Genomic DNA, 26,229 nt, shown 5'->3' with positions numbered 1-26,229 from the left:
GTTGTTGAGTGGGGTTGGGGGGGGACTCGACTCAAATATGACTCATTTGAGTCAGAGTTGAGTCAAATTTCTGACTCGACTTATGAGTCAAGCACAACCCTGGTCAGAGGCAGCTGACTCGTACTACGAATACCCGGGAGAACCCCTACTGGTTGACCTGACCTGACCCAGCCTGGCCTAAATGCATGAAGACATCATCTGTGATCAAAACTAACATGATATTCGTGATCAGCACCCCGAAAACCCGACAGCACTTAACAACGTCCTACATGTGCCGATTTTCTCGACTTTCGGGTCATTGACCTGACCTGGAAGGTCAGGTCAATGACCTAGGTCCCTAAAGTTAGGTATCATCGGCATCCTCTCGTCACGGGCAACACGCTCATTCTTTCCACGAAGCTCTAGCTCGATCAGGGGCTAAACGGCAAGGGGGGGATCCAACGGACCCCTCCCCCCCTTACACGTTCGCGGCTGGCAAAACAACAACACGAGCGATAAGACTGGCGGAAGCCAAGTCCCATCTAGGAGATGCAATTCGCGTGCTCATGAATGAGGGGATCAGGGTAAAGCCAAAACTATCGCCTGCTATAATTACAATAATCATCCGTCGGATATTGACATAGCGTCATATGTAAACAACTGATGAGAACCTGCTATTCATTGTATGTATGTATGTATGTATGTATGTATGTATGTATGTATGTATGTATGTATGTATGAATTGTATGTATGTATTTACGATCGTGGGCGATCCACACATGGCGTGGCGATTACATATTTAAATTGAATATGCTATCGGCAAGAGTCAGTGCGGTTTCTCGGTTGAAAAAGACAGTGTTTGGTGCTGTTGTGCGACGCCAAAAAGCACACCCGGACTCTATAGGCATGCTCGGTCTATGCGTCTCCGCCGACATGTAGAAGGTGTTTTAACTTTCACACAACATTTAAAAGGGCTGAGCATGACCGTCTCCTTGGGACACAATGTGTGGTACGACAAATGCAATGCGTAGCGCTTCAGCTGAGCATTCATCTGCTTGTTTTGCTCGTTTTTAGCACTCTGTCGTGACGAATGTCTCAATCTAAAATTGTCTGTTATTTATTTTGCAAAAAGTGTGTGGTGCGAGACAACACTCCTTGGTAAAGCGAAAATGATAGCACCAACGTTGTATTGACTCAGTCTCCGGCCATGAAATGCGTTACGCTGTTATTGATGTTCCTGATCCCAGGTTACATAGTCAACAAAACGTGCAACACGTCTGAACGTTCCAATATTAACGATACTATCAAGCCAGCAGGTGTCGGGTTTGGCCGATGGGCAGCACCAATATCTCGCTTGCGGCTGGGGTGAGGAGATCGCACGTGTGATGGCAAAATAAGTCACCTTGAGATCCGGACGCAGTAGCTGTGGATGATCGCTACAACCGCAAGACTGCCTCCACCTACAGCCGGAACAAACGCAGAAACACGTTAGACACTGTTACACACCGCATCGGGTCAGCGATCAGTCACAACACATTGACAAACCAGTAATTACCAGCATCTGCGATGCTGGGCTCCGCATCGCGGGACCGCAGGTTGTTTGAGCAAGCACCTCTGTAACGCCGCAAAAACGCCCGCCGCCAAACGAGAGGATGAGCCTTGCACGTGCAAACCGGAGTGGGTGTGCTACAAACTGACGTGCACTGCACTCTACTAACCGGTCTCTAGCGGTGTGCCAAATTTGAGTGCAATCGACTCAGCCGTTTTCGAGATCTGGAAGCGACACCCTGCACGTGCGCACGTGCAACCTGGGTCCCAATTGACTTGTGCACGGCACTCTATTCGCCGGTCTCTAGCGGTGTGCCAAATCTGAGCACAATAGGCCCACCCGTTCTCGAGATCTGGAAGCGTCACCCTGCACGTGCGCACGTGCAGTTGCACCCCAATCGTGGCGCATGGAAATACATACTAAATGACTGGTGCACGGCGCCCTACTGATCGGTATCAAGCGGTATGCCAAATTTGAGGCACAGCCGGCCCAGCCGTTCTTGAGATCTGGAAGCGTCAGCCTGCACGTGCGCGCGTGCAAAATGGGTCCCATCTGACTTGTGCACGGCACCCTACTCGCCGATCCCTAACGGTGTGCCAACTTTGATCACAATCGGCCCAGCCGTTCTCGAGATCTGGAATCGTCACCCTGCCCGTGCGCACGTGCAGCTGCACCCCAACCGTGACACATGGAAATGTATTGCCCGGCGGTTGCCTACATCCATGCCAAGTATCAGCGCAATCATCAAACTAACTGCAGAGTTATTAGACTTACTACCGAACTGACACCTCTTCGTTTTGCACATGGCACGTGCATTAGGGGTCACCCATACGCATCGAGAGTAGCACACTACGTGCGAGAAAGGAAGAATCTATCCCACACAAAAGACAGCGAGTGAATCGGTCAAGCAGTTGTGGAGATATAAGCTTTGCAAAGGCGCCCCCACGGCGGCCGACTACTAATATTCAGCAATAATCAGTGTCGCGTCCGCACACGGGAGGTATCCCCGTCACCTGTTCGTATACTCTAATGTGGTTGGGTTCAAGTCACAGTCGAGCCCTGCTTTTTTACAACTTTTCTTGAAAACGGCACACCGTGCAGTGACTTTCTATACATCGTGGGAAAGAGCATCGAAAGTTGTATATTCTATTAACTTTTCACTTTTATATACGTGCAACGTAAAAACTTATTAAGCAACAAAGACGCTCCCATTGACCTTCCATGTTAAAAATTGTCATTTTTAAACAGGCTTTTAAAGAAAAAACGATTTTGCACAGCTTAACGAAACACAACAGCATATACTATGCTCCTTCTTCAACAACTCTTGAATGTTTGGACGAAATCGTGACACATAATTTTTTACAATGTGCGAATGAAAATATCTCTGCAAAATTGTCCATTCACTTAACATGGGACACAGCAAAATTCCAACTTTGACCTCGTGCAAAGAAACGTTCCGAGATTCTGACGGGTATACGGCGCACACTGGCGTGTACCGGAACGTGTTTGCCATAAAATGCTGGGATGAAAACCACCCCTTTCTTGGCTCGTTTGTCCGCCATTCCCGATGGCGCAAAAAGTGCCCCAAACCGCCATTGACTTAACATGGGCGAAAATTCAAACGCACGCGCCACGCGCAAAAGAATTCTGAGCGAGTAGCGACCGGTGCCATCAGCTAGATCGCCTGCGAAAGTCTATACCCTGAGATTTTTACGAAAATCGTTGCAGAAGTTTTGGCTGGAATCAAGTTGTACTGATTCGCTGCCAAGTATGGAAAACATAGCCCGGAGAACGACTGCTCCGGTTGTTTTTCAATAGAAAAACACAATTCTAACGAATAGTGTTTGTCTTTTCAAACAACCTGCGGTTAGTTTGAGCAAGCACCTTTGTAAACGCAGCCAAAACGCCCGCCGCCAAACAAGAGGATGAGCCTTGCACGTGCAGACCGGAGTCGGTGTGCTACAAACTGACGTGCACGGCACCCTACTCGCTGATCTATAGCGGTGTGCCAAATTTGAGTGTAATCGGCTCGGCCATTTTCGAGATCTGGAAGCGTCACCCTGCACGTGCGCACGTGCAAGCTGTGTCCAATTGCATTGTGCATGGGACCCTATTCGCCGGTCTCTAGCGGTGTACCAAATTCGAGCTCAATCGGCCCAGCCGTTTTCAAGATCTTGAAACGACCCCTCCTCGTGCGCACGTGCAGTTGCATCTCAACCGTGACACATGGAAATACATACTAACTGACTTGTGCACGGCACCCTACTGATCGATCTCTAGATGTTTGCCGAATTTGAGTGCAATCCGTCCAGCCGTTCTTGAGATCTGGAAGCGTCACCCTGCACGTGCGCACGTGCAAGATGGGTCCAAACTGACTTGCGCACGGCAGTCGGCACCCTACTAATCGGTCTCTAGCGGTGTACCAAATTTGAACTCAATCGGCCCGGCCGTTCTCGAGATCTGGAAGCGTCACCCTGCACGTGCGCACGTGCAGTTGCACCCCAATCGTGGCACATGGAAATACATACTAAATGACTGCAACCTACTGATCGGTATCAAGCGTTATGCCAAATTTGAACACAATCGGTCCAGCCGTTCTCGAGATCTGGAAGCGTCACCCTGCACGTGCGCACGTGCAGTTGCACCCCTACCAAGACACATGGAAATGCATCGCCTGGAAAGTGTCTACCTCCATGCCAAGTTTTAGCGCAATCGGCCCAGTAATTATCGCGAGCTATTGCGCTTATTACAAAACAGGCACCTCTTGGCTTTGCATGTGGAACGTGCGTTAGGGGTCACCCATATGCATCGAGAGTAGCACACTATGTGAAAGAAGGGAAAAAGCTACCCCACACAAAAAACCACACGTGTATCAGCCCAGTGGTTGCCGAGATATAAGTCGTACAAAAACGTCCCCACGGCGGCCGGCCGCTATTTAGCAGTAAAATCGTGTCGCATCCTTCTATGGGAGGTATCCCCGTCACCTGTTCGTATACTGTCTGAGCAAAGGCCATACGTTACGGTCCAAACTCCATAGTGAGGCGGACATACGAATTTACGAGAGTTTAGCGACGAAATGATTCACTTAATTGTTAAGTAATGGGTACCATTAGACCATAAATTTTATCTAGCATCTCACCGTAGATGCAGTAAAAAGTGCTTTACTTTTCAATGTATATAAAGACTTGCTCAGCTCAATCAGTTCACTCTGTATTGGCTCAAGCCGTATCATGCGAACGCAATACAAACTAGAGCACCGACAGCGCAGCGCTCCCCAACTCACTGCTCGCCCAGTCCACCCGGGCCGCCGCCACGACGGCCCCCCGCAAGTAGGCATCCCGCACTGCACCGACAGCCGCGGGCGACCAGCTGACCGGCCAGCTGACCGGCCAGCAGCCGGCGGGCGGCAAGCCGCGGATGGCCGACCCGCCGGCGCGGCGAGGGAGGGGAGGGACGCAGCTGAAAGACCCGACTACATATATATCAAAGAAACATTATATGTAATCATCGATGACGCGACATAAATCTGCTTTATTGGGTTTAGCGGTGTAGTCTGTGATGCCATCACAATGAAAATAGCCTAGTTTTGTAGAGCATCAAATTCTGATTCCATAACGACTCTCGCTAGTCCATTTTCAATTGTAAATAAGCCTTTTATTGCGATGCAAAGTCCCGAAATGGTGCCGACGGCGGCCGGTCCCCCGATGGTACCATACCATAGATCAGAGGGCTGTTCACGGGCCCTGTGTGCGGTCGGACCGCACACAGCCTCCAAGCTCCGCCCACTGCGTCCCTACGTCAGCCTTCCGTCACCGCACACAGCGATCGCTGTGGCCGGTCGGGACTGGCCACAGCGGACCGTCCACCGCACGCAGCCGTGACGTCAGAACCGCCTACCCATCCCCTACCCCCACGCCTGCTGGACGCACCGCACACAGCGCACGCAGCAGTGTGCGGTGCCCGTGAACACCCCTCTGGTAAACAGGTTAGTTCACATTCCCGCCGCTATGCGGGCGGCGGCGGCGCCACCTGTCCTCGTGTCCGCCTGACACCGTAACGATATAGGTCTGAGCTCAAATCTCGGTAATGTCGTGCTTTTTTACTATATTTCTCAAAAACGGCACCACGTGCAATAAAGTTGTATATCATTGGAAAGAGCATCAAAAGTTGTATAACCTATTAACTTTTCACTTAAATATATCTCAACTGTAAAAAGTTATTAAGCAGCAAAGACGCTCCCATTCACTTTCCATGTTAAAATTTTTCATTTTTAAACGAGCCTAAAAAGAACAAACGAATTTGCACAGCTTAAAGAAGCATAACAACATGTTCTATGGTCTTTTCTCAACAAGTCCTGAAAGTTTAAACAAAATCGTATCATATAATTTTGTACAATGAGCGAATGAAAAAGTCTCTGCAAAAACGCCCATTGACTTAACATGGGGAGCGAAAAAAAGTTCAACTTTGACCTCGTGCAAAGACACGTTACGAAGTTCTGAGGGGTATACGGCGCACACTAGCGTGTACCCAATCGTGTTTGCCATAAAATGCTGGGAAGAAAACCACCTCTTCCTTGGCTCGTTTTCCCGCCATTGGCGATCGCGCAAAAAGTGTCCAAAACCCCGTTGACTTAACATGGGGAAAATGGAATCGCACGTGCCACGTGCCACGAGGTTTTAAGCGAGTAGCGACCGGTGCCATCAGGTAGATCGCCTGCGGGAGCCCATACCCTGAAATTTTTACGAAGATTGAGCGATTCGTCTAGGCCCCGCTCAAGTTGCCCCAATTCGCTGCCAGACTTGCAAAACATAGCCCGGAGAAGGACCGCTCCGGTTGTTTTTCAATAGAAAAACACAATTCTAACGAATAGTGTTTGTCTTTTCAAACAACCTGCGGTTACCAGCATCTGCGATGCTGGGCTCCGCATCGCGGGACCGCAGGTTGTTTGAGCAAGCACCTTTGTAAACGCAGCAAAAACGCCCGCCGCCAAACGAGAGGATGAGCCTTGCACGTGCAGACCGGAGTCGGTGTGCTACGGACTGACGTGCACGGCACCCTATTCGCCGGTCTATAGCGGTGTGCCAAATTTGAGTGCAATCGACCCGGCCGTTTTCGAGATCTGGAAGCGACACCCTGCACGTGCGCACGTGCAGCCTGGGCCCCAATTGACTTTTGCACGGCACTCTATTCGCCGGTTTCTAGCGATGTACCAAATTTAATCGGAATCGGACCAGCCGTTTCCAAGATCTGGGAGTGACCCCTGCACGTGCGCACGTGCAGTTGCAATCCAACCGTGGCACATGAAAATACATATATACTAACTGACTTGTGCACGGCACCCTACTAACCGGTCTCTAGCGGTATGCGAAATTTGAGCACAGTCGGCCCACCCGTTCTCGAGATATGGAAGCGTCAGCCTGCACGTGCGCACGTGCAAACTGGGTCCCATCTGACTTGTGCACGGCACCCTACTCGCCGAGCCCTAACGGTGTGCCAACTTTGATCACAATCGGCCCAGCCATTCTCGAGATCTGGAAGCGTCACCCTGCCCGTGCGCACGTGCAGCGGCACCCCAACCGTGACACATGGAAAGGCATTGCGGGGCGGGTGCCTACATCCATGCCAAGGATCAGCGCAATCGGCAAACTAACTACAGAGTTACCCGCCGCCAAACGAGAGGACGAGCATTGCACGTGCAGACCGGGGTTGGTGTGCTACAAACTGACGTGCACGGCACCCTATTCGCCGGTCTATAGCGGTGTGCCAAATTTGAGTCAGGTCAGGTCAGGTCAACCGGTAGGGGTCGTGACGGGTATTCGTAGTACCTGACATCCGCCTCTGACAGCTTCGTAACATGTTACGAAGGCACCAAAACTACTTCGTAAACTTTCAAATGGTTGCTAAATTCGAATTCCGCTCCAAAAACTAGTCTAGAAACATGTAAAACTCGAAAAAGTGAACCGAGGTCACCAAAGGTCAGTGACCTGACCTGACCTTCAGATGACCTTGACACCCACCCTAATAGACACCCCCTAGGAAGCAACATCATATCACATGTTTGGACGTTTGAAACCACGAAAATCTTGCAAACGCGCGGCTAATGCGAGCCGACATAGGACGCAGAATCGCGATTCCGGCCAAATATGGTCTCGGAAAAGAGGTCACAGGTCAAAGGTCATTTGGGTCAGGGTCATGAAATTCTAAGGGTAGGTGTAAAATTGACCAATGCGAGGGTACCGAAAGTTTCGTCGCGATCGGCCGCTTTTTACGCGAGTTATTCGCGAAAAACCCTGGGGGGGGGGTGCATCAACCCCCTCCCCTGTGCCGGCGAGGGTTAAGGTCTCATGTCAACTAGTGACCTCTGAGGTCACGTCAATTGACCCAAGATACGGGTTTGGTTTTCGCTAAATGACTTCGCAAAAATGGCCACAGAGCCGCGATTTCTGCATCATCGTGCTTACCTTGCTAAGGCGCGTCGAATGATATACTTTTTGTTTGGTTGAGGTCAACCTAAGGTTGACCTGACCTGCCCTTGACCTCGGGTCAAGGGCAGGTCAGAGCCCCTCATGTCATGAGGTTGGTGGAATGAGGTCATATCGCATATCAAGTTTCAGCACTTTGTCGCCGGCGTGATTCGAGCTATCACGAAAAAACCATATGGGAGGAGGCGGGTGCTGCCCCCTCTGCCGGCGAGGGTAAATCAATATTGACGCAATGGTGACGTCACGGTCGCCGTCGACGTCACCATTCAAATCAGAGTCATTGACTTGTGCCGACTATCAAGTTTAATATTGATGCTTCAACGGATCTGATCTTATCAGCCGAAAACACATTACATTCCTTTTTACTCGCTAGATGGCAGAAGCGTCAAACGCCTGAATGTATGCTGTGCCGCAATGCCGGCTCTATTGTATAAAACCGCCTAAATGAATGGCGGAGTAATGAGGGATCCGGGAAAACCACTATCTCTTTCGAACTGATGAGTGATGACTCGCACGAAACTGAAGCTTTTGAAGACGATTACCGAGTGTGGTAAATGCGTCTGGCATTTTAGCCAAACATTTACTCGCTAGATGACGCAGAAGTGTCAAACGCCTGAAAGCATGTTGCGCCGCAGTGCCACCTCTTCCGTATGTAGCCGCATGAATGAAGATTTAAGCGCAATTGGCTCAGCCGTTGTCGCCAATGTGTACCTACATAGAGGTCCAACCATGCCGCTGAAATTGATCTATCATACAAAGCTTCATAACAATGCGCGTAGTAATTTTCTTAACAAACGCAAAAAAAAACTAATAGGTGTGGCTAAAAACGCCCCCGCCCCACTCGGGCGGAGGTTAATGTGTTTTGGCAGCAAACTCATTGATTGTTTCCTGGTCTAGTCTTCTATTTCGATTCGCGGCCAAGCATGCAAAACATAGCCCGGTGAAGGACTGCTCCGGCTGTTTTTTCAATAGAAAACACAATTCTAACGAATAGTGTTTGTCTAATGAAGAAACAGCTTGCGGTTACCTACCGCCAAACGAGAGGATGAGCCTCACACGTGCAGACCGGAGTGGGTGTGCTACGAACTGACGAACATGACACTCTACTAACCACTCTAGCGGTGTGCAAAATTTGAGTGCAATCGGCCCGGCCGTTTTCGAGATCTTGAAGCGGCACCCTTCACATGCGCACGTGCAAGCTGGGTCCCTATTGTGTTGTGCACGGCACCCTAGTTGCCGGTTTCTCGCGGTGTACCAAATTTGAGCTAAATCGGCCCTGCCGTTTTCAAGATCTGGAAGCGACCCCTACACGTGCGCACGTGCAGCTGCACCCCATCCGTGGCACATGAAAATACATACTAACTGACTTGTTCACAGCACCCTACTACCCAGTCTCTAGTGGTATGCCAAATTTGAGCACAGTCGGTCCAGCCAGTCTTTAGCTATGGAAGCGTCAGCCTGCACGTGCGCACGTGCAAAATGGATCCCATCTAACTTGTGCACGGCACCCTACTAACCGGTCTCTAGCGGTGTACCAAATTTGAACTCAATCGGCCCGGCCGTTCTGGAGATCTGGAAGCGTCACCCTGCACGCGCGCACGTGCAGTTGCACCCCAGCCGTAGCACATGGAAAGGCATGGCCCAGTGTGTGCCTACATCCTTGTGTAGTTTCAGCAGAATCTCCTCAGGAATTACCGTGGTATTGTCATTACAACAAAAGTGACACCTCTCTGTTTTACACGTGTCACGTGCAGTGGGGGTCACCCGCATGCATCGTCCATAGTAAGATACTTGTAAGAAGGGTATACGCTACCCCATACAAAAAACCGCAAGTGTATCGGTCCAGCAACTGCGGAGATATAAGTCGTACAAAACGTCCCCACGGCGGCCGGCCGCTAATATTTAGCATTAAATTCGTGTCGCATCCTTCTATGGGAGGTATCCCTGTCACCTGTTCGTATGCTGTCTGAGCCAAGGCCATAATAGGTGTGAGCTCAAATCTCGGTAATGTCGTGCTTTTTTACTAAATTTCTCGAAAACGGCACAACGTGCAATGACGTTCTATATATCACTGGAAAGAGCATCAAAAGTTGTATAACCTATAAACTTTTCACTTAAATATATCTCAACTGTAAAAAGTTATTAAGCAACAAAGACGCTCCCATTGACTTTCCATGTTAAAATTTTTCTTTTTTAAACGAGGTTAAAAAGAAGAAACGAATTTGCACAGCTTAAAGAAGCATAACAACATGTTCTATGGTCGTTTCTCAACAAGTCCTGAAAGTTTAAACAAAATCGTATCATATAATTTTGTACAATGAACAAATGAAAATGTCTCTGCAATAACGCCCATTGACTTAACATGGGGAGCGAAAAAAGTTCAACTTTGACCTCGTGCAAAGACACGTTACGAAGTTCTGACGTGTATACCGCGCACACTGGCGTGTACCGGAACGTGTTTGCCATAAAATGCTGGGAAGAAAACCACCTCTTCCTTGGCCCGTTTTCCCACCATTGGCGATCGCGCAAAAAGTGTCTAAAACCCCGTTGACTTAACATGGAGAAAATGGAATCGCACGTGCCACGTGCCACGAGGTTTTAAGCGAGTAGCGACCGGTGCCATCAGGTAGATCGCCTTCGGGAGCCCATACACTGAAATTTTTACGAAAATCGAGCCACAAGTTTAGGCCTGACCCAAGTTGCCCCAATTCGCGGCCAGACTTGCAAAACATAGCCCGGAGAAGGACCGCTCCGGTTGTTTTTCAATAGAAAAACACAATTCTAACGAATAGTGTTTGTCTTTTCAAACAACCTGCGGTTACCAGCATCTGCGATGCTGGGCTCCGCATCGCGGGACCGCAGGTTGTTTGAGCAAGCACCTTTGTAAACGCAGCAAAAACGCCCGCCGCCAAACGAGAGGATGAGCCTTGCACGTGCAGACCGGAGTCGGTGTGCTACGGACTGACGTGCACGGCACCCTATTCGCCGGTCTATAGCGGTGTGCCAAATTTGAGTGCAATCGACCCGGCCGTTTTCGAGATCTGGAAGCGACACCCTGCACGTGCGCACGTGCAGCCTGGGCCCCAATTGACTTTTGCACGGCACTCTATTCGCCGGTTTCTAGCGATGTACCAAATTTAATCGGAATCGGACCAGCCGTTTCCAAGATCTGGGAGTGACCCCTGCACGTGCGCACGTGCAGTTGCAATCCAACCGTGGCACATGAAAATACATATATACTAACTGACTTGTGCACGGCACCCTACTAACCGGTCTCTAGCGGTATGCGAAATTTGAGCACAGTCGGCCCACCCGTTCTCGAGATATGGAAGCGTCAGCCTGCACGTGCGCACGTGCAAACTGGGTCCCATCTGACTTGTGCACGGCACCCTACTCGCCGAGCCCTAACGGTGTGCCAACTTTGATCACAATCGGCCCAGCCATTCTCGAGATCTGGAAGCGTCACCCTGCCCGTGCGCACGTGCAGCGGCACCCCAACCGTGACACATGGAAAGGCATTGCGGGGCGGGTGCCTACATCCATGCCAAGGATCAGCGCAATCGGCAAACTAACTACAGAGTTACCCGCCGCCAAACGAGAGGACGAGCATTGCACGTGCAGACCGGGGTTGGTGTGCTACAAACTGACGTGCACGGCACCCTATTCGCCGGTCTATAGCGGTGTGCCAAATTTGAGTCAGGTCAGGTCAGGTCAACCGGTAGGGGTCGTGACGGGTATTCGTAGTACCTGACATCCGCCTCTGACAGCTTCGTAACATGTTACGAAGGCACCAAAACTACTTCGTAAACTTTCAAATGGTTGCTAAATTCGAATTCCGCTCCAAAAACTAGTCTAGAAACATGTAAAACTCGAAAAAGTGAACCGAGGTCACCAAAGGTCAGTGACCTGACCTGACCTTCAGATGACCTTGACACCCACCCTAATAGACACCCCCTAGGAAGCAACATCATATCACATGTTTGGACGTTTGAAACCACGAAAATCTTGCAAACGCGCGGCTAATGCGAGCCGACATAGGACGCAGAATCGCGATTCCGGCCAAATATGGTCTCGGAAAAGAGGTCACAGGTCAAAGGTCATTTGGGTCAGGGTCATGAAATTCTAAGGGTAGGTGTAAAATTGACCAATGCGAGGGTACCGAAAGTTTCGTCGCGATCGGCCGCTTTTTACGCGAGTTATTCGCGAAAAACCCTGGGGGGGGGGTGCATCAACCCCCTCCCCTGTGCCGGCGAGGGTTAAGGTCTCATGTCAACTAGTGACCTCTGAGGTCACGTCAATTGACCCAAGATACGGGTTTGGTTTTCGCTAAATGACTTCGCAAAAATGGCCACAGAGCCGCGATTTCTGCATCATCGTGCTTACCTTGCTAAGGCGCGTCGAATGATATACTTTTTGTTTGGTTGAGGTCAACCTAAGGTTGACCTGACCTGCCCTTGACCTCGGGTCAAGGGCAGGTCAGAGCCCCTCATGTCATGAGGTTGGTGGAATGAGGTCATATCGCATATCAAGTTTCAGCACTTTGTCGCCGGCGTGATTCGAGCTATCACGAAAAAACCATATGGGAGGAGGCGGGTGCTGCCCCCTCTGCCGGCGAGGGTAAATCAATATTGACGCAATGGTGACGTCACGGTCGCCGTCGACGTCACCATTCAAATCAGAGTCATTGACTTGTGCCGACTATCAAGTTTAATATTGATGCTTCAACGGATCTGATCTTATCAGCCGAAAACACATTACATTCCTTTTTACTCGCTAGATGGCAGAAGCGTCAAACGCCTGAATGTATGCTGTGCCGCAATGCCGGCTCTATTGTATAAAACCGCCTAAATGAATGGCGGAGTAATGAGGGATCCGGGAAAACCACTATCTCTTTCGAACTGATGAGTGATGACTCGCACGAAACTGAAGCTTTTGAAGACGATTACCGAGTGTGGTAAATGCGTCTGGCATTTTAGCCAAACATTTACTCGCTAGATGACGCAGAAGTGTCAAACGCCTGAAAGCATGTTGCGCCGCAGTGCCACCTCTTCCGTATGTAGCCGCATGAATGAAGATTTAAGCGCAATTGGCTCAGCCGTTGTCGCCAATGTGTACCTACATAGAGGTCCAACCATGCCGCTGAAATTGATCTATCATACAAAGCTTCATAACAATGCGCGTAGTAATTTTCTTAACAAACGCAAAAAAAAACTAATAGGTGTGGCTAAAAACGCCCCCGCCCCACTCGGGCGGAGGTTAATGTGTTTTGGCAGCAAACTCATTGATTGTTTCCTGGTCTAGTCTTCTATTTCGATTCGCGGCCAAGCATGCAAAACATAGCCCGGTGAAGGACTGCTCCGGCTGTTTTTTCAATAGAAAACACAATTCTAACGAATAGTGTTTGTCTAATGAAGAAACAGCTTGCGGTTACCTACCGCCAAACGAGAGGATGAGCCTCACACGTGCAGACCGGAGTGGGTGTGCTACGAACTGACGAACATGACACTCTACTAACCACTCTAGCGGTGTGCAAAATTTGAGTGCAATCGGCCCGGCCGTTTTCGAGATCTTGAAGCGGCACCCTTCACATGCGCACGTGCAAGCTGGGTCCCTATTGTGTTGTGCACGGCACCCTAGTTGCCGGTTTCTCGCGGTGTACCAAATTTGAGCTAAATCGGCCCTGCCGTTTTCAAGATCTGGAAGCGACCCCTACACGTGCGCACGTGCAGCTGCACCCCATCCGTGGCACATGAAAATACATACTAACTGACTTGTTCACAGCACCCTACTACCCAGTCTCTAGTGGTATGCCAAATTTGAGCACAGTCGGTCCAGCCAGTCTTTAGCTATGGAAGCGTCAGCCTGCACGTGCGCACGTGCAAAATGGATCCCATCTAACTTGTGCACGGCACCCTACTAACCGGTCTCTAGCGGTGTACCAAATTTGAACTCAATCGGCCCGGCCGTTCTGGAGATCTGGAAGCGTCACCCTGCACGCGCGCACGTGCAGTTGCACCCCAGCCGTAGCACATGGAAAGGCATGGCCCAGTGTGTGCCTACATCCTTGTGTAGTTTCAGCAGAATCTCCTCAGGAATTACCGTGGTATTGTCATTACAACAAAAGTGACACCTCTCTGTTTTACACGTGTCACGTGCAGTGGGGGTCACCCGCATGCATCGTCCATAGTAAGATACTTGTAAGAAGGGTATACGCTACCCCATACAAAAAACCGCAAGTGTATCGGTCCAGCAACTGCGGAGATATAAGTCGTACAAAACGTCCCCACGGCGGCCGGCCGCTAATATTTAGCATTAAATTCGTGTCGCATCCTTCTATGGGAGGTATCCCTGTCACCTGTTCGTATGCTGTCTGAGCCAAGGCCATAATAGGTGTGAGCTCAAATCTCGGTAATGTCGTGCTTTTTTACTAAATTTCTCGAAAACGGCACAACGTGCAATGACGTTCTATATATCACTGGAAAGAGCATCAAAAGTTGTATAACCTATAAACTTTTCACTTAAATATATCTCAACTGTAAAAAGTTATTAAGCAACAAAGACGCTCCCATTGACTTTCCATGTTAAAATTTTTCTTTTTTAAACGAGGTTAAAAAGAAGAAACGAATTTGCACAGCTTAAAGAAGCATAACAACATGTTCTATGGTCGTTTCTCAACAAGTCCTGAAAGTTTAAACAAAATCGTATCATATAATTTTGTAACGAATAGTGTTTGTCTTTTCAAACAACCTGCGGTTACTTGCAAAACATAGCCCGGAGACGGACCGCTCCGGTTGTTTTTCAATAGAAAAACACAATTCTAACGAATAGTGTTTGTCTTTTCAAACAACCTGCGGTTACCAAGTTGCCCCAATTCGCTGCCAGACTTGCAAAACATAGCCCGGAGAAGGACCGCTCCGGTTGTTTTTCAATAGAAAAACACAATTCTAACGAATAGTGTTTGTCTTTTCAAACAACCTGCGGTTAATCAACAAGCTCCTGATGAAGCACATCAACAAACCAAAACGATTCTTCAGTAAATCTAAAGTACCCGTGTTATCCCACATTGACCGTCACATGACTGCACCGATCACCTGCACCACAATCGCCCAAAGCGTAGAGCTGTTGTTGCCAGAATTCTCAGTCACAGCTGCAACAACCCCGGAGAGTTGGGGGGGGGGGGGGGCGTCAGCCTCACCCCGCCAGTCGCGGTCCGTCAGCCGGTAGCAGCTGTCACAGTACAGCCGCGGTGGCGCCGTCAGCCGTCCTCGTCATCAGTGCTCTGGTCGGACTTGCCCAGGTTCTGACTCTGCCGAACAGCAGAGCAGGCAGCGGTTAGTGGGTGGGTCATCCGGAACCACAGTAGTGCACATGACAGCCAGCAGACTAGCACAACAAACAATGCACATAACTACTGAACTCACCAACCGAGCCAAGACTCAAGAGCTATGCGTCTGATCAAGTACCCACTCTAAATAACAAGAAGAATGGAAAAATCGTCATCGTCAGTCTTCAAAACCCAGTAATTAACTTATTTCGTATCAAATAAGCCCCGTGAGAGCCCCGTCAAATGTTCCCTCTAGGTAAACTGCTTAGTGCTTAGGGCAAGATAACGCGGCAAAATACCAAATGTTGCAAAATCCGAGAGCGAGGTTAATTCTGCAGATGCTGTGTGGCTGTAGCAGGTTGGCCTCCACTAAGGCTGTATACAAGCCTCCACCATACCTTTTGCACGAGCTGCATGATGGCTGCAGTACCTTCTCTCCTCCCCTCCCCCCCCCCAAACACACCAGTGACCAGATGTCCGCACATCTTGTAGGAGCTGTGTGATGCCACAGTAAATCCGACCCCCACCAGATGCCCGTACCTTCCGTAGGAGCTGTAAAATACCCTCACCCCTACCCCCCGCAGTTATGAAGATCCGTACCTTCTGCAGGAGTTGCAGAATGGCCGCCGTTCCGCCGCTCTCCGCCAGGTGGTGCACGTCGTAGGGCAGCTCGGCGTCGGCGTACGGCGCCCGCTGGATGCTGTCCGCCCCGGCGATGTACTGGAACACGGGCAGCGCGCCACCGGCCGACGCACAGCCCACGCACAGCGGACTGCCCGGCGACGGGGCGGACTCGCACCTGGGCGCGTGAAAAGGCAGGATCACAGCCAGGTCAGGGCGAGGTCACGATAAGGCACAGCTGCTCTTGGCACCGTCTCGAGAGGACATATCGAGCAACATAAGGTTACATCTAGGTTAGGGTGGAAGACTAACAAATAAGCTGTCGTGAGTGTTCGCCGGGATCGGCCAGTCTCTGGGGCTGCTGGACTATAGGAGAACGTAGCAGCAAACAACCGCTCGAACTCTGCGCTTCGTGACGTAACACTCCGCACCGGGCAGCAGGAACTATTCACGAACACAAATACACTAATTGTGTGTGTCTTTCTCGTTCCGATTGGTGTCAGACCATACCTGAGGCAGTGTTTTCCGGTGAGCTGGCCCCACGTGAAGAGGGCCGGGTCGGTGGGCGGCGCCAGAGGGCTAAAGTCCACCAGTCGCACGTGGTCCTTCGTCGACCGGTACACATCAAACACGTCTGGAACGGAGAAACGGAGGGAGTGGCGCGACAACGTCCGCTAAATTAGTACGTGGATATATAAGGCATGCAGCAGCTGGGTAAACAACAAGATAATGCATAAAGTTGGTATCAACAGTGATAGGTAAATCATTAGTTCTTCAGGGGCCAGGGACTCTCAAAATTTGTTAATACTAAGGTGAAAAATAGCCAAATAAAAATACATATTATGTCACACGAAGGTACTCACAGTTCTGCAGGGGGAACTTGGCCTGGATTTTCTCTTTGAAAAAGCTGGTGATGTCTGTGATGATGCTGGACGAGTCCCGCTCCAAGTGCGGGAAATACTGACTGATTTCACGCTGTGATATCGCTGAAACAACGACAACAAACATATAACGTTTTATGTTCGCAAAAGTAATGCAGCAACATAAGGGTAAAGGCCTGGCTAGACTATGCGCTTTCCGCGTGCGTTTTTTGCGAGTTTGCGTGATTTGCGGAATATCGTTCTAGAAAAAAACGACATTACGTTTTTGTTATATGTTTTTCATATAAACTTGTAATTAATGTAAACGTTCTATTAAGTTTTATATAACTATTTAAGAAGTTTTATTAATAATCACTTTTTTTTAGAACGATATTACGCAAAACACGCAAACTCGCAAAAAAAACGCACGCAGAAAACGCATAGTGTAGCCGGGCCTTAAGTCTGAAAATTTCGCCCTTAAAATGCCGATACGTATTAAGAAACAATAAATTCATATGCTCAAACCGCTTAGCTGTCAGACGTTAATCACTGACGCCAATAAGGTATCACAGTTCAGGCTACCGTCTGTCGGGTTCAGTACATACCGATGAGGTGTCCCTCGACGACGAAGCAGCGGAACTCTGCGGCGGGGTTGATGTCCTCCCAGCGGCGCACCACCAGGTGCAGGTCGGCAGAGGCGGCGCCGGCGTCCGCACAGCCCTGCACAGGGGTAACATGACGAGAGAGAGAGAGAGATAGAGAGAGACGGTCAGTAGGGAGCGAGGGCAGGAAACGTCACTGAGCAGCTCGTGCGTGGAATTAGCATGCCACTGAGATTATCTCGAACCAGCAGCACGATCACACAATGGTTAGTCGTCGCTGCCCATTAAATCACCTTTCACTTCTCCGCTGTCATCACCTGTCGAATGTCGCATTCCCAGGTCTAACCATGACTGCCCCATCCCAACCGATTTACATTCCAGAAATACACAACACAGCATGCACTCTGGACTTGGAAGCAATCCCCTCACCTCAAACGGCGTGCACAGGTCGCGCTGCAGTCGGCCAGAGCTGCGCAGCAGCAGGTGCACGTCCTCTGGACTCTGACAGCGCAGCGCACGGCCCACCGACAGCCAGCGTACGTCGGCCGGCGCCGACCAGTTGAGCTTGACGAACGCCGCGCCGCCCACGGCCGCCACGGCCGCGCGCAGCTCGGCGTCGAACGGCGCGAACTCAGGGCGCTGACGGTCGGAGGAGTGGCGGTGGGTAATTAGAATTGTGATTTTCATATAGGGGTATTGAAACAACACAGGGAAACATGATCAAATGTAAGCTTAACGCTGACTAGCGATTGCGTTGGTCACAAATGATAAGTTTTGTATAATTGCAGCAAGCACATCAAAACAATAAAGGGCTACCTGACAGACCAGCATCAATTTGTGTAGACCGTTCATCTTTTAAGTCCCCATGACTCAATCCATCATCCCCCTCCCGCCGGGGCAGATTCCCTCCTGTGCCAATCTCCTCCCCTCCCGAGCCCACCTCCTCCCAGCCTTGTGCCCACCTAGGTATAAATTACAGTTCGTCGGCGCCCTTCCTGGGACCACCTTTCCATCCCGTGCCCACCTGCAGTTCGTCGGCGCCCTCCTCGGCGGCCTCCCAGTCGACCGAGTCCTCCTCGTCATCCGTGTTGGTGTCGGCCGTCGTCGCCTCGCTGGAGACCACCGTACCGCCGCTCCGGATATAGGCGGCCACTTCGGCCGGCACCGGGACCCACACACTGAGTGGAGGAGAACAGCAAAGGAATGTGACATCAACTCAGCCACCTCCACCTTGACAATGTGGAATGCAACGATATGCACACACTGAGAGCAGATGGACTGTGTGACATTGCCTCAGCTCCACTAGCCAACAGCCAACTCAGCTGGCAATGGAGCCTGCACACTGAGTGAAGGGGGAACACAGCAAAGGAGCATGAAATCTCCTCAGTTGGGTAACCCCATGGCCACCTCTACTGACATTTTTCAACACATGCTTGATGCTGCAAAAAACACACACAGGCAATAATATGTGAGGACACTGTCTGATCTCTTACCTTTTGGTGGTGACTTTTTCAAAAAGCGGGTACCAGCTGCTGAAGGAGCATGCCAGAACATCAGACACTTTTCTTGTGAACTCCATCATTCTGGTCAGATCATTAGCAAACAATTATTTTGGCCTTTACCAAGTCTGAATAGTGTATTGTATTGTATTGTATTGTCTGAATAGTCACATAGATCTGTAAAAAAGGCACAATATAGGTACACTATCTAATCAGTCATCAAAAAAGACACTGGACCGAGTGGACCCTGAGTCCCTGGGCCTAACTTTTGTAAGGAAAGATAGCCAAGCATGGCAATATCGATCCATTTTTTAGAGCAGACTGCAAGCAGGATCTCAGCAAGTGTGATTTTGTGTGTAGGGAGCTGGCCCCAGGGCCCAAGCCGGGTTATATAGCCTTGCCCAAGCCCTAGGGTGCTATAGTTCGTTTTTTTTTTTAAGGACGCTGGCTCCAAGTTCCTTATCGAAGCTCTCACGTGAGTTTTAGCAGCTTCAGCGTCTGGCCAAGAATTTCTTACCGAAAAAATATTCGATTTCAAATTGTGCACGGTAAGTACCTGGAAATTGTGTCTTGAAAAATTAGTATACTATGATGACGTCACTGGTGGCAGCGGGCAATCAATGTCCGTACGATGGGACAGGGTTTCGACGAATTTGGGAAAAACTTCGTTTTTCACTGTTGCCGAGGTTATCATCGAGTAAGCGGTTTCGTCCATGATAGTTATACGCTTCATTGCAAAAAAAGTTCAACAGCATGACGTCACCACTGTTCTCAATTCATATCTGGCTCCAAAACGCACGGATGGAAATTATCGGGAATAATTCACATGTTAAAATAAGGCGACGTTCGAGTTTCTCAAGTTCAGTTTTTGCTCGTTTTGCTCGCTAAAACGCGTGCTTTTTCGAAAAACATACTTGGAGCCAGAGTCCTTTTGAAAAAAACGAACTATAGCAGGTTTTGTATTATTAGCATAGCATATAAATATATGGCTCTATCCAGCCAAGACAGTAATGAGAGACACAACAGAGTTAGCCAGAGCCCAGCCTGACCTAACTATGTTCATGGCATCCAGAAATAACAGTAATGGTTGGGCTGTAGGACAGTGCTGGAAATGAGGCCGCTTTCTGGTCCCGGCGCCTTGGTCCCGGCGTTTTATTCTCCGGGTGAGTTCGCCCCGTCTAGCGCTTAGCCTTTCGGGACCCTCTCAGAGCCGCGGTTGTTTTCGCCGCTCGGCCCATTCGAGATGCAAAGTTGATAGTCGCACGAAGTTTATTTGGGGCCTCTGAATATGGATGATTCAAAAAAGTGTCCCAAATTTCCTTTTCAAATTCAAAGCGCATGGTACGACAAAAACAAGTTTTGTTTGCTGTGAAAGTAAGCACGTGCAATGTAAATCAATGCAAGCTGAGGGAAGAGCTCAAGGAGAGAAGGCAGAAGGGTGATGATGTGGTGATTCACAGGACACAGAGGGAAGGTCGTCCCCAGACAGCGAACAAACAGAAATTGACTAGCAACCAGAGAGTACAATGGGGCTGACTGTCAAGATGCTAGCAGTTCTAAGATGCTGAGTAGGGCATTGCAAGTATTGTATACAAATGCTGATCAATTCCCTAACAAAAAAAGACGAGTTATGTTCACTGCTCAATCAGGAAAGTGTTGATATAGTTGTTATTACTGAAGCCATCCCGAAGGCTCAATTTCAACCAATGTTTGAAAGTTTGTTGAATATCAGCGGATACTTCATGATTTCTAACTTCGAATTTGAAGCAGATAATCTTGGCAGCAGTGGGAAGAGAGGAATTCTAATGTATATTGCTAAAAGTCTTCACATAACAGAGATGAAAATGAAGACAGCTTTTGCTGAGCAGCTTTGGATCAGTGTTAGCACTGCTAAGCAACGCAATGTGTTATTGGGCTGTGTATATCGTAGCCCCAACTCATCCTACCAAAATTCACAGGCATTGTTTGAGTTGCTGAAGGAGGCTGCATCAGCAACGACGTTCAGTCAGGTTGTGATCATGGGCGATATAAATATCGGAAAAATAGATTGGGAAGCATCTGCAGTTTTACCTGGTGCTACAAGTCTTTCACAAGACCTTCTTGATTGCATGGAAGACAATTTCATGATACAACATGTGAAGGAACCAACACGATATAGAGTCGGAAATGACCCAAGCATATTAGATCTGATAATAACAACAGAGGAGGACACAGTAAGCTGCTTGGATTATTGTCCTGGTTTGGGGAAAAGTGATCATTGTTGCATCAAGTTTAAAGTGAATCACTTGTTTACAAAGAGAACCAAAGAATGCAGACTCAATTTCCACAAAGGACGTTATGACATGGCTAGGGAAAAATCATGAATATTGCTTGGGAAGAGCAGATGGAAGAAATGTCAGCAGATCATGCTTGTGACTTCTTCAACAACACGATGACTGCTATCATCCAAGACACCATTCCAAGGCAGAGGACAAAAGAAAAGCCCAATCAACTGTACATGAATAATGAAGTACTGAGGCTCAGGTCTCAAAAGTTTCGTTTGTGGCTGAAGTGGAAGGCAAGTAATAATGACATTGATGGTGCTAGATATTCTAGAATCAGTAACAAATTAAGAAAGGAAACCAGGAAACTACGCAGGCGCTTTGAAGAGGGTATAGCCAAGAATATAAAGAGTGATGTGAAAACTTTCTGGAAATACGTGAAGTCGAGGGTAAAGGCGAGAATACCCATTGGAGATATACTCACCCCAGATGGCAAAAGAGCAGTAGAAGATGAGGACAAGGCAGAAGTACTCAATAACTATTTTGGAACTGTGTTTACAGCAGAAGACTGTACTTTTGTTCCAGAACTGGAAACAAGAACCCAAGAGGAGCTATGCTCTTTCAATGTGACTCAGGAACAAGTAAAAATCAAACTTCAGCAACTTGATATAACAAAGTCCTCGGGACCTGACGGACTTCACCCAAGGTTCTTAAAAGAAACTGCTGATGAAATCGCTGTACCCCTTACCATTATCTATAACAAGTCGCTAGCATCGGGTAGAGTGCCAAAGGCCTGGAAAATTGGACATGTTACAGCCATTCATAAAGGTGGAGACAAAAGTGCTCCAAGTAATTATCGACCGATTAGTCTGACATCGGTCCCCTGCAAGATCCTAGAGGGATTCGTGAAAAGTAATATCATAGACCACATGATGATTAATAATTTGTTTTGTGACAACCAACATGGCTTTGTCCCAGGGAGGTCATGTACAACACAGCTTATGGAAACTTTGGAAGAATGGACACTATTGTTGGATGAAGGAGTAGCAGTCGACGTAGCCTACATGGATTTTCGTAAAGCATTTGATTGTGTCCCTCATAAGAGACTGCTCAACAAACTCAAAGCTTATGGCATCAAGGGAGATTTACTGAAGTGGATTGAGAATTTTTTGACTGATAGAAGGCAACGAGTTGTGGTGAATGATAAGAAATCATCTTGGTGTACTATCTTAAGTGGGATTCCCCAAGGCTCGGTACTGGGTCCGGTACTTTTTGTGTTGTTTATAAATGACTTACCAGAAGAACTAGATTCAAATGTGAAGATCTACGCAGATGACACAAAGATATACCGACGTGTTAACTCTGACACCGATCATGATGCAATGCAGGCTGACTTAAACAAGGTCAAAGAATGGTCCGAGAAGTGGCAACTTCATTTCAATGAGAAAAAATGTAAAATCATGCATCTTGGTAAGCAAAAGGAGTTGCAACCTTATACGCTAGGACAATCAGCCATGGCTGTTACGGAAGAAGAAAAGGATCTGGGTGTTATAATGGACAAAGAATTGAAATTTCACTCTCACACCGCAAAAGTGGCGAAGAAGGCCAATCAAGTTCTGGGGTTGATAAAAAAGGCATTTTCAGCCAGAAATAAAACAATGATTTTGCCACTATATAAAACATTGGTGCGGCCGCTCCTAGAATACGGAAATGTGATCTGGGGCCCTATATATGAAACCGACAAAGCAAAAATAGAGAAAGTGCAAAGAAGGGCAACCCGCCTGGTTACTGAGGTGAAACATCTGTCGTATGAAGAAAGACTGCGTGCGCTAAATATTCCGTCATTGAGTCATCGGCGGTACCGGGGGGATATGATACAGGTGTTCAAAATTATGAAAGGAATGGAACGGGTGAGAGTCGAACACTTCTTCCAGATGACTACAGATACACGAACCCGCGGCCATAGTCATAAAGTGAAGAAACCAAGGGCAAGACTAGCAACCAGACAGCACTTTTTCTCAAGCAGGACGGTCAACAGTTGGAATGCCCTGTCACAATCCTTGGTAGACTCTCAAAATGTACACCAATTTAAGAATAGGTTTGACGAAATTCAAACAAACAGCTCACTGTACTCAACTACAAGCCAGTAAAGTTATGGCACGAGAGTGGACCAGTTGGGTTCACTTATAAAGTCAAGAGCAGGACCAACAGGGCTTATTAGTCCTCTTTACCTGAACATCAAGTACATCAAGTACATCAAGTACATCAAGTACAAATTTATTTGAAGTAGGTGAGAACACTGTTAATCATGTCACCTTTGAGTAAGGAACAAAAAGCAAAGGTCGTGCAGTTTTACTGGGAGACCAAATCAATCGTCTTAACGCAACGGAAATTTCGGGCCCATTTTCAAACAAGGAAAACTCCAGATAGAAAGACAATACTTCGACTCTGTGAACAGCTCCTGAGAGAGGGATCGGTCGGAAACCTAAACAAGGGTCGGAGTGGAAGAAAGTCTTCTGCTAGAACTTCAGAATTCATCGCAAAAGTCAAGGCGGCTATCAACGACGACCCCTCAAAATCACTGCGAAAGCTCGCACAAGAGGTCAACGGTAGCTACAGCTCTGTGTGGCGAATCGCTAGAAAGGACCTTGGACTTACGCCCTATAAAGTTACTATTCATCACAAGTTGACATCAAGCGATCAAGAGCAGCGGTCTAGCTTTGCCAGATGGTTTTCTGAAAAGTGCACATCCGATCCAGCCTTTCTGGAGAACATTTGGTTCAGTGATGAAGCGCACTTTCACCTTGATGGCTACGTGAACACCCAGAACTGCAGGATTTGGGCCGCTGAGCGACCTGATATCGTGATGGAAAAGCCACTCCACAGCCAAAAGGTCACGGCGTGGTGCGCTTTCAGCGCCAAAGGCATCATCGGACCCATTTGGTTCCAGAACCAAGACGGATCGACAGCCACCATCACCAAAGAGCGGTACCTACACAACAACGCTCAATCGCTTCTGGAAACGCTTACAAGCTCAACACCAGACACAGCTAAACTTCTTCTGGTTCCAGCAGGACGGTGCGACGCCTCACACCTCCAACATCGCCCTCGAGTGGCTGGAGACGCACTTCTGTGCCCGCGTGATCAGCCGGAAAACGGCGCACCCCTGGCCGGCGCACTCCCCGGATCTAACGCCGCTCGACTTCTACCTCTGGGGGTATCTGAAGAGCCGCGTCTACCAAGGCAGCCCCCAAAACCTCTCAGATCTAAAGGCTGCCATCGGGCGTGAAGTCCGCGGGATTCCTCTTGCCACCTGCGCCCGAGTGGTAGCAGAAGTCAAGCACAGGGCTGATCTGTGCCTGTCGCGAAATGGACGCCATCTGGAGCACGTGCTCCACTGACTGCACCTGTCACGTTATGCCATGCTGGCTGCTTCCAAACAAATCTCCATGAAATGCTGCTTCTTTTGATGCAATAAACATGTGTCTGCGTTACCAAGTTTTTAAGTAATTCAGAAAACAAATGTGGGACACTTTTCTGAATCACCCTGTACGACTTCGAAATTAATCGATTCTACAAAACCTTTTACTTTCATCTATATGCATACATTTAACAGTAACTCCAGACTAGACTGGTTTGGCTGGCCCTAAATAAGCTTCGTGTGACTATTAACTTTGCATCTCGACTAGGGCGAGCGGCGAAAACAACCACGACCCTGAGTGGGTCCCGAAAGGCTAAACGCTGGACGGGATTAACCCGCGAGGAGAATAAAACGCCGGGACCAGAAAGCGGCCTCATTTCCAGCACTGCTGTTAGCTGTAGGAACACTACCATGTGCATTGTGCAACTTTGCTCAGAAATAGGATGATTTAGTGTGCACCTATAACAAAAATGAATGTGCACATTTTTCACCAGCCAAAACAGTTAACTGCTCGTATTCTTATGTCTATGGCCTCTCACAAGTCACAAGTTTAACCAGCCATGTGGAAAAAATGACCAGCAATGTGAAAACTTTTGCAGCCATCAGGCGTTGGTCAGTCCGGATGACTTCATTTTTCAGAGCAACTGTTATTTGTTTCACATTGCTGGCAAAAGTCAGGGCTAGAAGCCAATGCATATTCACAATGGGTCACTTTTATGCTGGTAAAGCTATGGTACATTTGGAGTGGCACATTCCACATGGAATCCGTGGAATATTCCATACGCACGGAATATTCCCATTTGCCGGAGATTGGCCATTCAGAGATAAGCCCCAGTCTGCAAAACGTGGCAGGCTTCGACGAGATCTCGTCGGGGCAGACACCACAGGTTGGGGCAGAAATAGGGGCAGGTTTCAGGAAGATTGGGGCAGAAACAGGAAAATCTGGTGCAGAAGTTAAAAAATTGACACAGAAGTGATTTTCTCAGCTTCTCACTGCTTCCTACATCATTATATCGTTACATCATTTGCATCATTAGGGGCAGGAATTGGGCTGCCCCTGGACTCAGCATTCTGATTCGGGGCAGGATTTTGTCTGCCCCGAAAATCTTGTCAAGCTCCCTGCCATGTTTTGCAGACTGGGATAAGCCTACGAACATGGCACGGGAAATATTCCCGGGAACGGTGAATCAGAATATTCCATGCTCTCCGAACGCACCACTAGCCTCAAAACATGTTATTCACACTTGGAATAACAGTCACACAGGCACAGCTCAACAAGCCACGCACAAAGCCAGCGCCGAGTTCTGGCTCTATAACTCTGTCAATCCAAAAAAAATACAATCAAAATCATTAAAATAACTATAATATATACTAAAGATATCAATGTCCTCAAAAAGCCCAATAACATAACTCCAAACTCCGCAATTTACATGCGACAGGATATTGATATGATTACAAATTTACATCCAAGTTTACATCAGCCCAAGGCTATCATCAGCCCCATCAGCCACATGGCTCGAGATCCTTGCAGAAAACAGCTCACATCTGTTCAAGAAGAGCATGTACAAAGCGCGTCACCTAGCAACAGCCGATTCAATTGCGCTCTCAGCATGTGGTTGCTATGCAACTGG

The 26,229-nt window shown here is 48.6% G+C and overlaps 1 protein-coding gene across 4 annotated transcripts; it reads right to left on the bottom strand.

Moving 5' to 3' along the window:
* Positions 1-1,149: 1,149 nt before the first annotated feature.
* Positions 1,150-26,124, bottom strand: LOC122386076 (cell division cycle protein 123 homolog). 4 transcript variants are annotated; one of them, XM_043374873.1, is made up of 11 exons: positions 26,075-26,124; positions 19,085-19,093; positions 18,911-19,053; positions 18,442-18,595; positions 17,847-18,056; positions 17,421-17,535; positions 16,819-16,941; positions 16,466-16,589; positions 15,935-16,133; positions 15,206-15,316; positions 1,150-1,439 (listed from the first exon to the last, which is right to left on the bottom strand). In XM_043374873.1, the coding sequence occupies exons 3-10, from the start codon at positions 18,997-18,999 to the stop codon at positions 15,266-15,268; spliced, it is 1,065 nt and encodes a 354-aa protein (XP_043230808.1). In that variant the 5' UTR covers positions 19,000-19,053; positions 19,085-19,093; positions 26,075-26,124; the 3' UTR covers positions 1,150-1,439; positions 15,206-15,265. The 4 variants fall into 4 exon arrangements, with proteins under 4 accessions (XP_043230808.1, XP_043230807.1, XP_043230809.1 ...); XM_043374872.1 differs by having other exon boundaries at positions 18,911-19,093; positions 26,055-26,102; XM_043374874.1 differs by having other exon boundaries at positions 18,911-19,093; positions 26,063-26,098.
* Positions 26,125-26,229: the final 105 nt, after the last annotated feature.

This window comes from Amphibalanus amphitrite, unplaced genomic scaffold, assembly GCF_019059575.1.
Source record: "Amphibalanus amphitrite isolate SeventyFive unplaced genomic scaffold, NRLGWU_Aamphi_draft 000239F_arrow, whole genome shotgun sequence".
In the NCBI taxonomy this organism is placed as follows: domain Eukaryota; kingdom Metazoa; phylum Arthropoda; class Thecostraca; order Balanomorpha; family Balanidae; genus Amphibalanus; species Amphibalanus amphitrite.
The sequence above is the reverse complement of the archived record's forward strand: the minus strand, read 5'-3'. Positions and strand labels throughout refer to the sequence as shown.